At 52.2% G+C, this 13530-nt stretch overlaps 4 protein-coding genes across 4 annotated transcripts; 1 reads left to right on the top strand and 3 right to left on the bottom strand.

Annotated features, from left to right (window-relative positions):
* Positions 1–1125: 1125 nt before the first annotated feature.
* BCR38DRAFT_331551 (major facilitator superfamily transporter) lies at positions 1126–2980 on the bottom strand (the record flags this gene model as incomplete). The annotated part of the gene is made up of 2 exons (XM_040855066.1): positions 1126–1806; positions 1958–2980. The coding sequence occupies 2 exons, from the start codon at positions 2978–2980 to the stop codon at positions 1126–1128; spliced, it is 1704 nt and encodes a 567-aa protein (XP_040720737.1).
* A 1594-nt stretch (positions 2981–4574) lies between these two features.
* On the top strand, positions 4575–5536 carry BCR38DRAFT_404264 (uncharacterized protein; the record flags this gene model as incomplete). The annotated part of the gene is made up of 2 exons (XM_040857830.1): positions 4575–4742; positions 4817–5536. The coding sequence occupies 2 exons, from the start codon at positions 4575–4577 to the stop codon at positions 5534–5536; spliced, it is 888 nt and encodes a 295-aa protein (XP_040720736.1).
* A 1216-nt stretch (positions 5537–6752) lies between these two features.
* On the bottom strand, positions 6753–8062 carry BCR38DRAFT_416032 (ribosome biogenesis protein Nop16). Its single transcript, XM_040859076.1, has one exon. It carries the CDS (start codon positions 7866–7868, stop codon positions 7146–7148), a length of 723 nt encoding a protein of 240 aa, XP_040720735.1. The 5' UTR covers positions 7869–8062; the 3' UTR covers positions 6753–7145.
* Positions 8063–10557: 2495 nt separating this feature from the next.
* BCR38DRAFT_331272 (fungal-specific transcription factor domain-containing protein) lies at positions 10558–13134 on the bottom strand (the record flags this gene model as incomplete). The annotated part of the gene is made up of 2 exons (XM_040855039.1): positions 10558–12191; positions 12246–13134. The coding sequence occupies 2 exons, from the start codon at positions 13132–13134 to the stop codon at positions 10558–10560; spliced, it is 2523 nt and encodes an 840-aa protein (XP_040720734.1).
* Positions 13135–13530: the final 396 nt, after the last annotated feature.

Below are 13530 nucleotides of genomic sequence, written 5' to 3'. Positions count from 1 at the left end.
CAATCTCACACGTGAGAAAATGAAGTGATTTGTCCAATCTCTACCGGTAAATTACTAGTTATGGTCTGAATACGTGTTGTCACATGCAACAGGGAATAATGTAAAGTTTGACTACGCGAGAGAATAGAAAGTATGCCCCGAAGTCGCCCTGCTCCCATTGCTGAAAACAGGGTAGTGGGAGATTGACTACAGACTGTAACTTCACATGGTGCGTATGGTCATGGTGTACCTGATGGGTGTCAAAAGCTGCTAGGTACCAGATTAATTCACCAGTCTAAGTCAGCCTCAAAGCATGTGAAAATATAGGAAATGCGGACCAGGTTGGATTACAACCAAAGCTACGAACTCCGCCTTGCCTCCCTTGTTACGCGTTGCTATTAAAAGTCAGCGGGTATACTGTCGACCTGAAGTCGCAATGAAGATGTAGAAGAACTTGACTTTCACCAATACTTTGATTATTATTTGCAATATACCTAAGCTAGGTAGTAAGGTACCACATCCGAACCAGTTTCGCTTTGTATTCCAGATTGGCACCTTTTCACAGCTTAAAGTCACTCGCTCTCGCTTTGACAACAGACACACAAAAATACCTGTTACAACTCGTGAGGTGTATACGCTCGTATACGCGCAACTGAAGTACTCGCCCCGCCATGGTCATCCTTACATGGGTTCAGCAGTTGTCTGCAGGGGCTACTGCAGGAGTTACCGTGCTGTAAGCACCTCTATATATAAATATCTACGACCTTTTGAATTTATATTTGGGGACTCACCGGAGATGTTCTCAGGATGTCTTGTCTTTGTACCGTTTTGAGGTGTACTCGTAAAAGAAGAGATGAACGTGTTATGGGACTTCTCTTGAAAATTAATGCTGGGAAATAGAGAGCCTTTTTGGTTTACCAATTAGGGACGGGTGCGGGCAAGTTTGTCTTTTCAAACGTATTTATGAATCTATCTCAGCAACCCCTCCACCCGGCCGGGTGCCCCCTACGCATGGCTTCCTTCAAACTTCTGTGGTATACGACCCTGAAAAGTTCCAAGCACGCAGGCTTGATTGCGAGCAATGATGCCAGTCAAGCAGCCCAGCTTTGTGCATACACCACCAGTGCCTCTCCCAACAAGGCATACTCAGTTTCTTTCACTCCTAGCCAAATTCGAATGCAGGGTATGCTGCTTCATCAAACTGACAAAAACCAGCCCCAGAAGCACAAGACCCAGCATAGTAAACCACACGCTGCGGAAAGCCTCCATGAAAGCCGCAATGACCTCGGCGACGTCCCACCCCACCGGCAAGTGCTTCAGCTCATCCAAATCATCCCTAATCCTGCCAATCTCCTCCGCCGCCCCGGGCAAATCGCCAAATCGCTCCCACAGCTCCGTCTTAAGCACGTTCTGGTACACAGCGGATGCGATGGTTATCCCAACCGTCCCGCCTACAGACCGGAATGCGTATGTAGCCGAGGTGATCGGCGCCTGTTGCGAGTGGTCGACGGCCGAGAGGCAAGCGATCAGCGTAATGGTGAGCATGGAGCCGTAGCCGGCACCGAGCAAGAAGAAGGAGAGCCTCAGTTTCCATGGCGGGCTCGTCTCGTCCAGCGTCGTGAGAATGATTACGGATGCGAGCTGGAGCAGCAGGGCGAGTATGCCGAGACCGACGTAGCGGCCTGTCTTCTTCATCAGGTAGCCGCTCCCGATGGAGCAGATAGACACGCCGATCGGGGCGAAGAGGATAACGAGGCCGGCTTGTGTGGCGGTGCCTCCGCGGACCTGGAGATAGATGGGAACGTAGAAGAGGGTCATCATGTTGGCCTGGAGGATAGGGGGTCAGTACAACGGCACATTAAGAGAACTTGGGGATGATAAGCATGTCCAAAATCAAGGGGTTCGCAGAAGATTGTAAGTCTACGCTTGTGGCTACTTGGATGAAAGAAAGGGTCATATAGTGGCTCGAGTTACATACCATGGTACAAAAGAGGTTAGTAAAGCATGATGTGAAGACAGTCCGGTGCGTAAGGAGTCGCACAGGAATGACGGGCTGCGCCGCTCTAGCTTCCCACAGGACGAATCCAACCAACGCAACGATAGATAACGGAATCGTCGTAAGCGGGAGGGGATGAACCCAGGGAACCAAGTTCCCGCCAGCATTCAAACCCAATAGTAGAAATACGAGGAAGACGATGATCAAGAAGGCGCCCACAAAATCGATGCGTGCGAGATAGGACTTCTGCGAGATCTTGGGCGGGATCCTGACCAGATAGGCGACGAGACACGCAGAGACGAGAACCGGAGGGACCTGGATCAGAAACGCGAGCCGCCATCCGTGGCTGGTGTAATCGTTTATCAGTCCTCCAAAAACACCGCCCAGCATGGCTCCGGAGCCGTAGCAGATGTTTCCAATGCCCTGAATAATGCCTCGTTTGCGCAGCGGCACCAAGTCCGTACCTAGAAATGTCGTGATGCTCATGAGGCCGCCGCCGCCGATACCCGCGATCACCCTCCCGAATATCATGACTCTCTCGCTCTGAGCGAGGCCGCAGATAAGATTACCGGCAGCGAAGAATATGTTGCTGAAAACGAGACCCGGCCCTCGACCGAATATGTCGGTCAGTCGCCCGGATATCGGCTGGCACGCAGCGTTTGCTATCAGGTAGGCAGTCGCCAGCCATGATACGAGACTCAAAGACTTGAACTCGCTGGATATCGGGGCCGAGAGGGTTGCGATGATGGAGGCATCGATGGCGCCGAGAAAGACTCCCACCCAGCCAGTAAACAAGATGAGCCACAGCTTAGCTCCTACAACCTCCTCGACAATGACCGTCTGCTCATCGTCGTTGCCTCCCGTCTCAGGTCGCTCGGCTGGGATCACATTCTTGTTCTGGCCCTGCAATAGCGGCGTTGACTCGTTAAGCACGTTTTGGTTTCCGGCCACCAGCACCTCTCGTTCCCGCGCTGTAGAAGTGGAGCCGTCCGAAGAATCGTCCATTGTCATTTTGACCCCAGTGTTGCTTCCGGAGCAACAGAACGGCGTAGATGCCTTCACACACAAATTCCCGACCAAAGCTGACTTTGAAGGTTCCCACGCCTACCGTCTGTCCAGCTCAACAATGCCTCAAACTGGTTCTGCAGCAAACAATTGGAATGAACCCCCGATCACTATGATCGGACTCAGGGCACTCCAACGAACAGTTCGACTGGGAGAAACCAAAAAAGCGAAGGGTGATATTTCTAGGTGAAAGACGAAGGGAGATAAGTGGCGTCTCGATTTGTATGATTCGTGATTCACAGCGATACATAGCATGATTACGAGATCAATTGCACTAACCCGTAAAAAGGTGCCTCCCTTTCCCTGGCGGATGATGACATCTGCAAGCCGCAGCCAATGACCGGCCTCCAACTTGATCTACGAATCGGGTCCGATGATGGACGGACATGGCCGGCGTATCTTTGAGATCCGTGAAACTCAATTGAGCCACTTGGTCAAGTCAGGTTGGGCGGAGTTTGCAGCGCTTGTTCCTTACTGCGCAGGATGGTATCTGTGATGGATGGCAGAGTGCTCGCTTTAACAACTTCAGGTTCGCTGTCAGGTTTGGCAGGTTGGCACGAATCCAGATCGGATGCAGCTCTGGCAGCGGATGCGGTGTACGTCAACTTGTGGACCGGTAACGCAACTCGACACACACCAGACGGTCCGAGTTCTGGCCGGGGTCCTCCATTGTCGTCGTGTTTTGGTTGCCATGACGAACGGCACATATATCATCTGGCAAGCGCACTGAAGCTGGCAAGCTGAACTCATCGGCAGGCCAATCGCTTGGAAAAGAACAACAATCAGAGGGATGTGGATATTGGGTATAGGCGGGGCGGGTTTTGGCCATCCTTGAAACAGAACGCAGGATAAAATTGTCCGGCATTGTCCCAAGATGGCACTACACTTGGAGGATTTGGAGCTTTGGACGGTCTACAAATCGCCTTCAGCCACGGCAGATTCCAGAGTTGCTCTCGCCTCAGCTGCTGGCTCTCAGCGTCGTCTGACTGGCCAGCGCAGTTAGGTCCAAGCCATGCTCAAGCGCTGCGCCACTATATTGCCCTGCGAAACGTCTCCAAGAGCATGGCTGAGCCTAAAAAAACACTGGAGCGGGCTCTTACGCGTGTTTGGAGCGATTCAGCCAACCATCTAAGCCTTGATTCATGAAATTTCTCGGACTCCTTGGCCCCCTGCCTCAAGTATCTACCTGTATTATGTTGATTGCATAGCGCCCAAATATATCAATCCATTGGCTTTCTAGTTTTTCTCTTCCTCTGCTCTTGATTTTGACCTCTTTTTGGCGTCGCAAACCTTTCACCACTTCCACCTTGCACGGGAACAGCTGCATCGAACGCGATCGGCGTTCAGCCTTCTATTGAAAACTGTCCCGTTGTCACCTGTGCTATCTGGGCACCCGACGTCAGCCCCCTAACGAGACTCGCCTGTGCCGGAGAACAACCATCAACATTGTCTGGCATCTCTGCCACTTTAGCAAGGAAAATAACTCTTACTTTCCGGATCGCACACTGAGAACAAACCCCTCAAAGCCGACGAGATGGGGCTTTTGGATAAGGAATGGGACGTCGACTACGTCCCTGGCGTCAAGCTCGGCCTCCACATAATGCAGATCATATGTGGCTTCGTGATATTTATCCTCGAGATCATACTATTCAAGTCGGAAAACGCAAAGATAAACAGCAACAATGGCTGGACATTTGGGCTGGTAAGTGGGCGACAACTTGTACAAGGAATGTGCTTTTCTGTTCGCAAATTGCTGACCACGGTTCATCTGAACAGTGCTTCCTGTCCGTACCTGCCTGGATCTTCCTAGTCATGACCCCCCGATTCGAGCGAACACGAAGGCTTGCTCAACCCCACGCCATGGCGGTAGTTGACGTCGTTTTCGCCATCTTCTGGCTCTCAGGCTTTGCCAGCCAAGCAGCATACAACACGGCTAACTCCTGCGGCAAGGGCTGCAAGGTATCCAAGGCCATCGTCGGCACAGCGTTCTTCCAGATCGTCTTTTGGGCCGGCACTTCCTTCCTCAGCCTCTACACGGTGAAGTACTACCAGTTCAACGGAAGCCTCCCGGGCTACGACAAGCTTGGCGCGGGCAAGCCGCACGAGAACATCGACCCAGATAAGGCAGCGTTTTCGATGGCGCCCCACGACGAGGAGTCGTACGCCCGAATCAACGTAGATGACCACGATCCCGACGATCACGACACCCCCTACAATGCTGATGCGTACGGCTCTCAGAGCTCGCGCCCCATGTTCGACAGCGAGACCGAGTATCGGCCACACAGCGTGTCGCCGGCTCCTCCCTCGGAAACCCCGTTCGACGGCAGCTACCGCGCGCACGGTACCCCGTCGCCGCTCAATGACCCGTACAGCTCTGGCTACGGCTCCGCACCTGATGCCGCTCCTCAACTCTACGCGCCACCTGCTACTGGGCCGGAGTACAGTGATAGTCCGGCGCACTTCCCGGTTGCCAACTATGACCGAACACTGCACTAAAACATGCTTCTATACTGTAGTATGTTGGTTCATTGGAGCAGATGGCCAGACCGCTTGAAAAGGGGTACCCCACAGAGGCCCTACGATGAGTATGAATAGCCTGCTTTTAAAAGACTATACTGAAGTGTGGGTTTGGGATTGGGCGATCCAGATCTAGGGGGGAAAGCTACTTGCGATTTAGGCCATGAGGGTTGGGGAGCGTAGGACCGGCTGAAGCTATACAGGCTATGAGGATCCAGGATGGCTCTACCAAACATACAGCTTGTAACGTTATTGGAGACTGGCGTTCCGGATATTTTTGCTTCCCACGAGAATATGCCAGATTTAAATACGATGTAGCATCATAGTGTTCATGACAACTGGAATATCAACGGAATATAACGTTCTTCTAGTGGCGTGTCCAGGTGATGGTGGATGGTGAGATAGGGAGGTGATACTATTGTGGCATAAACATTGTGTAATGTTGGGCTAACAAGCAGTACATTGCACAGGTATTGTAGTATGCAAAGCGTTGGTAACTGAGATATCAAGGTCGCTCGATGCCAAGGCATCTTGAAGGCCCAGATTTATATGGGAAGCAGGCGACAGTCATGCGTTTAGTCGATTTTTCTCCATCAGTATGTTGTTAACTTTAAATCTAGAAGACCACTAAGACATAGTCATAGGAAGGATCGTGCCTTGTCATCATTGCCACAAAGGCAGTCCACACTTTTGAATAGTGAGGTTATACGACGATGAAGGATTACCAGGGAACAGAAGGAAGCCCTCTATTCTACCTGGAATTTAGAGGATAGACAAGAGTAACAAATTCTATCTTAATAAAGAAACTGGCTTTCACTATAATAAAAGAACCAAACTGACAAAGAACCTATATCTATCAGTAAAGGGCCTAATTCCCCTCTACATAGACTTTGGGAAAATATGTACACTATTACAATACACAAAAATAACCAACTACTACATTCTATTACTCTTTCACCTAGCGAACCTACCTTGTAGCTACTCTGTAGCTGCGCAGTAGCAATCCACAAATATCCGCTGTATGCTCGTAACCTTCAAACGGTGGCGACACGGTATGATGAGCAGTCTCTGGGGTTCGTATGATAGGCGACACAGGTTTCTTGGCCGCCTTAACTTGTGGCTGCTGAAAGGAACAGTATCTTGGGTTTGCCCTCCCGCCCTGACATGACACAGCACGCAATTGTTGAAAATTTTTGCATTCGCAGAGCTCCTTCAGCGACAAGGTTCGCAGCGAGTAGAGCGACACCAGGGCTTTTCCTAGTGTATGTGAGGGCAAATGTGGCCCCAGGAATAGAGGAGTACCCGGCATCCAGGCACGAACTAGTGTATCTAGGAATCCCCGGGGCGCAATGCGGCGGTTCTTCCCCACGCATCTTCGTAGTACGAATATAGCTCCCAATACTCGGGACCCGACAGTCTGTACCGAAACAGTGAGCATGGCTTATACAGCCCGTCTAGTGGCCTTGACAGCTAGCCAATATATTGACTAACGCACATTGTATCAAATAAATTCCCAACGCCATCTCATGCATCAGTAGGCCCACTGGACTTGTCATTCGCAGACATCCAGCCACGCCAGCCGACTCCATCATGACCCACCCTTCAACTTTCTAATCCTCCTCGCAATATCCGCCTCAGTCTGCTGCATGGGATTCAGCCTCCTATCCCTAAACATAGCCCTCGTATCCTCGCCGTGCCTCTCAATCAAGCTCTCCAACCACTCCTTCTCCCTTGCACTCAACCCTCTCACCTTCCTCTCCACGGGCCGATTCGCCTCCGCCTCGAGCGCCTTCACCACCTCCGTCGTCTCTTCGCCCTCGCCATCAATTCCACCCCACGTCTCCCCGTCATCGTTCATCTCATCCTCGGGATCCGTATCCAAATCGTTTAACGGATCATTCAGTGGATTTGGCTTCGGTTCTTTTCTTCCGAAATCAATCACTCTAACGATCTTCCCCTCCTCATCCCGCTCCACCCGCGCCTCGCGGAATAGGGTCTCGGCCCCCGCGGGCTTAATGGCGAACGGGTCCACGGGCTTGGTGCTCGTGCTCATGCCCTGACCTTTGCCCTTGGTCTTCTGTGTGGCGCCGTGGATGCGCAGGCCTGGTTCGATGCCGCCCGTGGGCGCTTTCAGGTGCGAGATGAGGCCTAGACGCCGGTAGTTCTGCGCTGTTGTGAGGTTCTTGTCCCAGTTACGTGCGATTATGTCGTTACCGAGCGGGTTGGGGATGCGTTTGGGGCGGTTCGAGGAGGGTTGTTTGGTTGTCGGGCGCGAGGAGCGCGCTTTGCGCTTTTGGAGGTCGCGGCCCATTGTGTATTGTCGTGCTTGTGGACTTCTGAGAATGTTGGTTTGTATGAGGACTTGTCGCAAATTGCCCAACTTTCTCAGTTCGGCAATTGGTATTTGGGGGAGTTTTGTGGATTGTTCTTGTAAAGAGACTGTTGGTTGATTGGACTGTCCCAGTTCATATGAAGCTCTCAAGCGCCTGTCCAAAATTTCTAAATTTCCGCCCGCTCTGATTAGATAAGATTAGAGCTGCTTATCATAATCAGCACGTGTGTGCCGGGACCCGCTATATCGATGTAATATCAGGATAGTCAATCAATAGCAGTCACGTGCTCATAGGCTCCGCTAATATAGAGACGCCAAGCTCACAATCGACAATCGACAATCTCAATCCCCCCGACGATAACCTTCGGAGTACGTGACCACTCTACGCTCCCTGTCCATACACCCCGGTGGGTTTGAGAGGTTCACAATGCTCAAAGCAACAGCTCGCCTTGCAAGCCCCAGGAGCTCATCACCAGTATCCATACCATCCATACCACCATCATACCCTGTGCCTGCAGCAGTTGGTAGGTACTTAAGGTACACACATAGCGGGGCGGGACTCTACCCAGGATCCTGCAGCAGCAGCCTTTTCTTTCCTCAAGTATGCAAGTACTCCGCGCTATATATGCATCTGCTGGCGAACTGAGGAAGTGTAATCCGAACAAACGGGGCAGAAAAGTAACCTGCCTGTCGTTGATAACCCCCGGAGTGCCAGCGGCTTCTCGTGGCCGTCTTTAGCTTCTTCGCCCGCCTCGGCATCCCTTGCTTTTTCGTCTCGGTGTCTCGGTGTCCGCAGCATCGTCATCTAAAGACGACAGCTGTTCTAGAAGCGCTGCAGAAAGCAATATCGCAGGAAAGAGGTGTGATGGTGTTAGTGTGAATGTGAGTGTGTGCATGCGTGTGTGGCGCAGGATGATCACTACAACACATCCAACCGACGATTTGGCCGGACGCAAAAAAAGGAACGAAGCTCAGGTAAGGTATTTGTGATCTGGAAAAGCCTATGCATGAAATTAAGGTGTTATTGCATGGACCGGACATATTTTTATCAACAGTTCTCCATCTACGCATCGGAGTCGCCTGCCTGAACGACGTATAATGTCTTCGCAATGGCAGCAGTAGGCGTGTCTAGGTCGTTCTGGAGCTCCTCAACGACGATCGTTCGGAGAGTGACCCGAACTAATCCATACCAAAGCCCCACCGGTTTTCTCAACTTAAGTCTTAACCGTTGCCGGGGGCGGGCATGTTCCGATTGTGCATAGTGGGTGGAGTCCTTAGCCTTGTTACGTTCTTGTGAATGTAACTATTTTATACTTTTTATACAAATATCCGCTTCCTGCCAGAGCTTTACTACACTAGACTGAAGGGGTCGGTGTTGTAGCGAGATTAGCGCAGAAGGCTTGTTATTAGTTAGAGGAAAAACCCAGGTGTTTGGTGTACCGCGGCGTCAAGGGAAACCAAGTCAAACCTTAGATGGTCGTGCTGCAGAATGTCCGACAATGATGCAGGTGCTTCCTCCTGCTGCTGCTGCTGCTGCAATCCTTCATTTCCCCACGTCAGCTGGGGTTGGTGAGAAGGAAGGGTGGTGAGGTCTGCCCCGTTGATGCTGCTGCTGACCAGCGGCACGGGTAATGCGGATGTCAGATTTGGCATCCCTCGTTCATGCAGACGAATGAGATGGAATTGTTTGGTTATTATTCCCATCTGGTGCTTGTCCTGTCCACTTGTCGATGATGTGCTATCTGCTAGGGCATCAGGGCATCAGGGATCGTATGCATTTGCAGGAACCGGGAGTAAGTGGATGCTCTCCCTAACATCTACTCGAACCTCGAGAGATATCCCTTCTGAATATTACGTTACCTAGGCAATAATACAGATTTAAAGGTGGCGATCGACAACGGCGTGTTTGTCACGCTGACGAAGAGTTCGCTTCTGCGTGCTGGGGGGAAGCAATCCCTGTTGGGGAAGGGGCGGGGGGTTTAGCGAGAAGGATGAAGAGAAAGTGAGGTCAGTAACAATATACTTGAACAATACCTGGTGGTGGGGTCTCGTGCAGTTTAAGCGTTATCGATTGTTATCGGTCATGGACAAGGCAAGGATTCTAGTAGGGGTGAAGGAAGGTCTGTGGTTCGCTCGTCTATTTCCTGTCCTCTTGTGATTCTGCGTCAGACGGCGTCTCGGTAGAGTGGATCAACGGACTTCCGTATACAAGTGACGTGCAAGCGGGTCGTTCTGAATCCTGCTGGTCTTGATGACGCTTCTTCTAACCCAGCTCCTGTGCTTGAAGGATGAGAATGGATCACTTTAGATACGGCGACAAATTTGCTAGAAAGGCTCTGCAAGCGTGATATTCAGTCCGGCTGTGTTGTCCGTACGTGACTTTATTGCTGAAGCTCTGCCATATATGCTCGATTGAACCCAGAGGATCCAGCTCCTCGTGTTGCAAGCCTAGAATGACCTCTAAACAGAGATTCCCGATCGCCGTCATACCCATCATCCGTAACCCGTAGAAACACATGCCGTAAGAAAGATATATAAGTACAAATGGCAAGAAAGAAAAAAAGGGAGCCCGATGACTCCGTTCCTATGCCCGAAAGCCGTTTTTATACCTGTGCGTGTCCGTGTATAAGTACGTGGGGCCTGGGTATTGAAATATTACATTCAAATATCAAAACATGATCCACTCCACATCAATGCCAGGCCCTCCAATACATTTCGTCCAGTTGAATGGGCCTCGCCGCAGACTCAGCTTGCTGCCGGGGCTCATCTCGAAACTGTCGCGGTACTCGCCAGCCCACAGGCGCTCAAGCACTTCAATGGCCGATAAGTTGTTCATGTAACCGGACCTGGACATAATCTCGTGGCATTTGTTGCGCACAATGTTCTGTTGCAGCTCGTTCACACACTCGCTCCCGGCAACGAACAACGGCCACAGGAGAAATTTCTCGGCGCTGCTGCCAGCTTCAAGTGAAGTGGCGTAGTAGACTACCTGGCTCACCAGGTTGCGGAAATTGTTGTGATTCGAGGAGACATTGGGTGATGCGAGACGTTCCGTGTACAGCAGTGCTGCGTAACGAAACGCCTCTGAGAGAGATCCGAGGTCACGGATCTCATTGGACGTGGAGTTGGTGGGCAATGACGCCAGCAGCCGTTGAGGCTCAAATTCCCAGTTCTGTAGGGCCATCCGGGCGTCTTTCCATTCCCGCCAAAACGTTGAGCGGTGATCATCGTAAGACGGCGAGGAGCAAAGCCCAGAGGAAAACATCTCTTCTTCATCCAGCTGTGTCGCGAAACCATTGCCATCGAACCGATGCGCCATGCTGAAGAAATCACCAAGCCGCGAGTTCGGTTGGAACGAATTTGCCAACGGCGACTTCAGCGGGGATGATGAGGGTGGAGTTCCGACTCGCCCAGCGGGAGTGGGTACGGCGCTCTGCACCGGCCGAAGCTGAGAGAGAAGGTTCAAGCGCCCAAGTTTGGTAATTGTCTTGAATAATTCTCTGTCGCATCCGATCCAGTTCTCAGCCCCTGGCGGAAGCAGGTGTGCATCACCCGATACGCCGTAGAATGAGTGGTTCAACTGAGCTTCTCGATCATTGATGCTAGCTGATATTGCGTCAAAGTAGGTGAAAATGGCTTCCATCCACGAAGACTCGCTGGAAGCTTGATACGGAGCGGAATCCCGCATGGCAAGAATTTTCTTGACGCCGGCAAACTGAGTCTGGAATTTGGCAACTCCAGACTCAACCATGCGGTAGTGAGACAGGAGAAGTATGGTGGCCAAGACTGAGTCGTGGCAGGATTTGGCGGGGTCGTTGAGTTGCTGGTTCAGGAGGTGAACAGCAAGGTTGCGGTGCTGATACTCTTCCGATAGGGGAAGATCGTCGGGCTGAGCTTCCGCCTGCTCAGACTTGAAAATTTCGGGTGAATCTCTGTTGTGTTGCCCGAGGCTCAGTCTTCTTTTCATCCTCAAATTACAGGCGGACAGGGCGCAGATGGCATGCTGCAGACTGCGACTACTGGAGGCCAGTCGCAGGATGTGATCCCTGAAAGGATTGTTGGGACCGTCGATGAGAACCATGGACGGACACATGATGTTCTCGTAGTAGTCCATAAAGAAGGGCATCTTAGCAATGAGATCGGAGCTAACTTGTAATGAGTGCCCTTCATAAGGCGCAGACGGCGCGCTTGCAGCTTGATCCAGCACATGCGGGGTGGCGTCGTCGTCTCTCGGGACGGAAGGCATCCAGTAGGGGCTGGTGGAGTTCGGGCTCGTGCTGTACGAGTCGCCATCCGGCACACCTGGATTTCAAGGTAAGCCGGATTCAACACGTGGTGACGAGCGGGAAGGCTCACTGAGAGTGTCGCAGTCTGCAAGCAGCCTAGGCCCAGGAATCTGAGATTCGAAGACATCTTGGCGAGAGCTGAGGCTCGAGCCATGCTCTGACGGCGCATATATCAGGCCGGGACATGACGTCGGCGCTCGCTGGTCGATCATGATGGCAGACGCAGGACTTTGCGGGACAGGGGAGTTGTGGCCAGTATAGCTTTCATACATGAGACTCGGGCTGTGCATAAAAGGGAGGTCCTCCCTGGGAAAGGAATGGGTCATGGGCGACAATGTATACTCGACGTCACTAAGCGAGTCGACCGAGGAGGAGAGCGCATCCCCAAGCACAGGAAAGTGGCCCAAGGACGTGTTGAGTCTGTGTATTTTCGGGGGATGGTCATGATGGGCCGACAAGCTTGTGCCATACGGATTCCACCGTGTCGACGTCGCTGCCGGTGTCATCTCGCCCTGGGAAAACCGAGGGAACTCGTTGTATGTCGCGAATGGTGTCGTCGGGACAGAGTGAATCTCGACATCGTCCCGGTGACCCCGCCGAGACCCCTCATCGTGATCGCCCCAGTGGGATATGGCGCTCGAATTTGCTTTTGATCGAGAGACCGTCTTCTTGCCAACGGGAGCAACAGCAACGGGTGGTGACTTTGCTATGGGTAGGGAGAGACCACGAAGCTTGCCGCGACTCGCAACACCCACTCCCCACGTCAACTGCGTCTTGTAGCCCGAGCACTCGTTCCCGACCTCGAGGCACTGGGAGCAGTACGGCCGCCGCCGATCGCACTTTGCGTTCCTCTTGATGCAGGCGAAGCAGTCGTCTGCAGCTCCTCCAGCAGGTGCCCGTCTGCGACGTTTGCGGGCAGCCTGCGTATCCTTGGGTTGTGGTGGTACGTTGACCGTCATGTTTCAAGTATGGACTATAGTAGCTACAGTAGCGGAGGCTCTGATGCGATGCTCTTTCGAGGAAGGCGCGCACACACAGGACGAAGTTCGTATTCTAAGCACGACACGGTCTGAGACCTCTAGCCATCAAAGAGACAACCTTTGACTGGCGTGGGTAAATGGGATTAATATGGAAAAGCTGGAATGCCAAAGCAAGAGGTCGTTGGCGTACAAGCGGAGCAGATGACGGAGAACGAATGAAGACGAGGTGGATATAAGTCGAGACGTGCTCTATTAAGAGGGGCCCTCTCCAAGCGACGCCATCCCGCCAGCTCCTATGAAGGGTACATGGTGGGTGTATGATGTACAACCCAAGTACATCGGACGAGCAAGGGCCATTTCCTGCTCAAGGTCTGC

Source organism: Pseudomassariella vexata (genome assembly GCF_002105095.1).
Source record: "Pseudomassariella vexata strain CBS 129021 chromosome Unknown BCR38scaffold_1, whole genome shotgun sequence".
In the NCBI taxonomy this organism is placed as follows: domain Eukaryota; kingdom Fungi; phylum Ascomycota; class Sordariomycetes; order Amphisphaeriales; family Pseudomassariaceae; genus Pseudomassariella; species Pseudomassariella vexata.
This window is presented reverse-complemented; position numbering and strand designations above follow the sequence as displayed.

Coding starts and splice junctions, on each gene's coding strand:
- BCR38DRAFT_416032 (XM_040859076.1), bottom strand. CDS start 7,868: ATGGGCCGCGACCTCCAAAAGCGCAAAGCGCGCTCCTCGCGCCCGACA.